Here is a 1,951-nt window from a genome sequence, read left to right as displayed (position 1 = left end):
ATGTTATTTATTAATTATGAATAAAAGTTATTATAGTCTTCTTTATTCATGGCTAATGGCTGATACTGGAGACACTTGAACCTTTTTTGGAACATTAGTTAGTATGCAAAAGTGCAAAGGAAAGCGTGCAATCTCTGCTTTCTCCAACTGCCCATTAAAAGATTACTTCTTAAAATTTGAATAAAACATTTAACAAATGCATGATTAGCATTGGTTACCTGAGTTTGACTTGCCACTTGAAGACTGTGTTTGGTCCACAGTCTGGATGAAGCCGCAGAAAGTTGGTATCACTGTGAGAGGATGACAAAGAAAGATCACTCACTGGTTGTTTAAAGACATGGAAGCATGATGGCAACCATCCTTTGTTTGAAGCATATTAGGGCTGAACAATCAATCACAATTCTATCTGAACGGCCTGTTGCAATTTTCTACTTGTAAGAGGCACAATATTTATTATACTCAAAGTGTGTGTCAGACCTAAGAAATCATCTTTGTTTGGTGCAGATCCCCGCAAAAATGAAACCATTATCATATTTTTCAACAAAAATGAGAATAAGCACAATTGCAGTATCAGTCAAAATAATCGCAATATATTTTCAAAATTGTTCAGTCCTTTAGTGTATTCCTATTCACTACCTTGTCTGGAAGATGAGGGTGAAGTCTTGTTCCCTGAAGATGACCCTGGCCGTGTCCCTGCAGATCCCCTTCATATAAACATTGACCACCATCAGGTCCGTGCCCTTCTCGTATGAATCATTCTTCACAAACTGCAGGTTTACCATCGGCTCCGGGGCTGCAGGGAGTTATTACAGCTATAAACAAACTCATTGATGCTGAATAAATCGGTTCTGACAGACTTAAGAGCAACAAACCTGACTGTGTAATACTTTGTTACTGCTGCAGCTATTTACATACATTGGATATATGTGTGACAATGTGGCGTTACAAAAAATTACATAAATAAATTAAATAAGTTGGTTTAAAATAAAAAAAATACAATTTTAACATATGCATGATAATCCAAACCCAGGGTCCTCTGCATTCCCCAAACCTTCTCAACTAACCTTGTTGTTTCATTTCCAGAGGGGGCTCCTCCTTGGACTGGTCCCGCTTCTCCTCTCCGTCACAGCTGCCCTGCCTCTGGGCTGGATCGGGTGAATGGCCTTGTTTGGCAGCCATGCCAGCAACTAGTATCGAACCCGCCTCTCTTGATTCAAGCTGCCGGCTGATCAGAGTATCCTGCTCCGATTCCTGCTCAACAGGCTTTTTCTCTGGCTCAGAGTCAGTTCTATCACCCTGTGTTTCTGGAGAAGCAGAAGAGTCCACTTCCACAGGTTTGAGGCAGTCACTGGTGCTGATGGGAGCTGCTGGTTGGCTATCACTGCCATGTGCTTTTGCTCGAGACCTGTCTGAAGACTGGTTTTGCTTCTCTGCCACCTGAATCAGAAAAGACACAACAAATAATAGTCCAAATCCTCCAGAGAGCTTTCACTAGGGCTCAACGATAAGGACCGCCTGGTTGTCCAGGGCAAGTAAAATGCCAAACCTGGGTTACTAAATCTACCTACTCACTTGCCAAATTAGGCCAGTTAAATACATTATGTGTTTTTGGACTGGAGGAACTTTTTCACAGTTCTAAGAGCACCCCATTTTGTGTCTGCACTACAAAAATTAGGAACAATTGTACAGTCATGGCCAAAGATATCGGCACCCTTGCAATTCTGTCAGATAATACACCACTTCTCCCAGAAAACTGTTGAAATTACAAATGTTTTGGTATTCACGTTTATTTCTTTTGTTTGCATGGGAACAACACAAAAAAGAGAAAAAAGTCAAACTTGATACAATTCCACACAGAACTCAAAAAAGGCACTGGAAAAAATTATTGGCACCCTTAACTTAATATTTGGTAGCAAACCCTTTGGAAAAATAACTGAAATCAGTCGCTTCC

The 1,951-nt window shown here is 40.5% G+C and overlaps 1 protein-coding gene across 1 annotated transcript; it reads right to left on the bottom strand.

Annotated features, from left to right (window-relative positions):
* Positions 1-218: 218 nt before the first annotated feature.
* LOC121964741 (ubiquitin carboxyl-terminal hydrolase 19-like) lies at positions 219-1,441 on the bottom strand (the record flags this gene model as incomplete). Its single annotated transcript, XM_042514936.1, has 3 exons — positions 1,065-1,441; positions 637-793; positions 219-290 (listed from the first exon to the last, which is right to left on the bottom strand). Coding segments are annotated over exons 1-3 (344 nt in total), but the record flags the coding sequence as incomplete, so codon positions are not given.
* Positions 1,442-1,951: the final 510 nt, after the last annotated feature.

Source organism: Plectropomus leopardus, unplaced genomic scaffold (assembly GCF_008729295.1).
Source record: "Plectropomus leopardus isolate mb unplaced genomic scaffold, YSFRI_Pleo_2.0 unplaced_scaffold17008, whole genome shotgun sequence".
NCBI lineage: Eukaryota > Metazoa > Chordata > Actinopteri > Perciformes > Serranidae > Plectropomus > Plectropomus leopardus.
The sequence above is the reverse complement of the archived record's forward strand: the minus strand, read 5'-3'. Positions and strand labels throughout refer to the sequence as shown.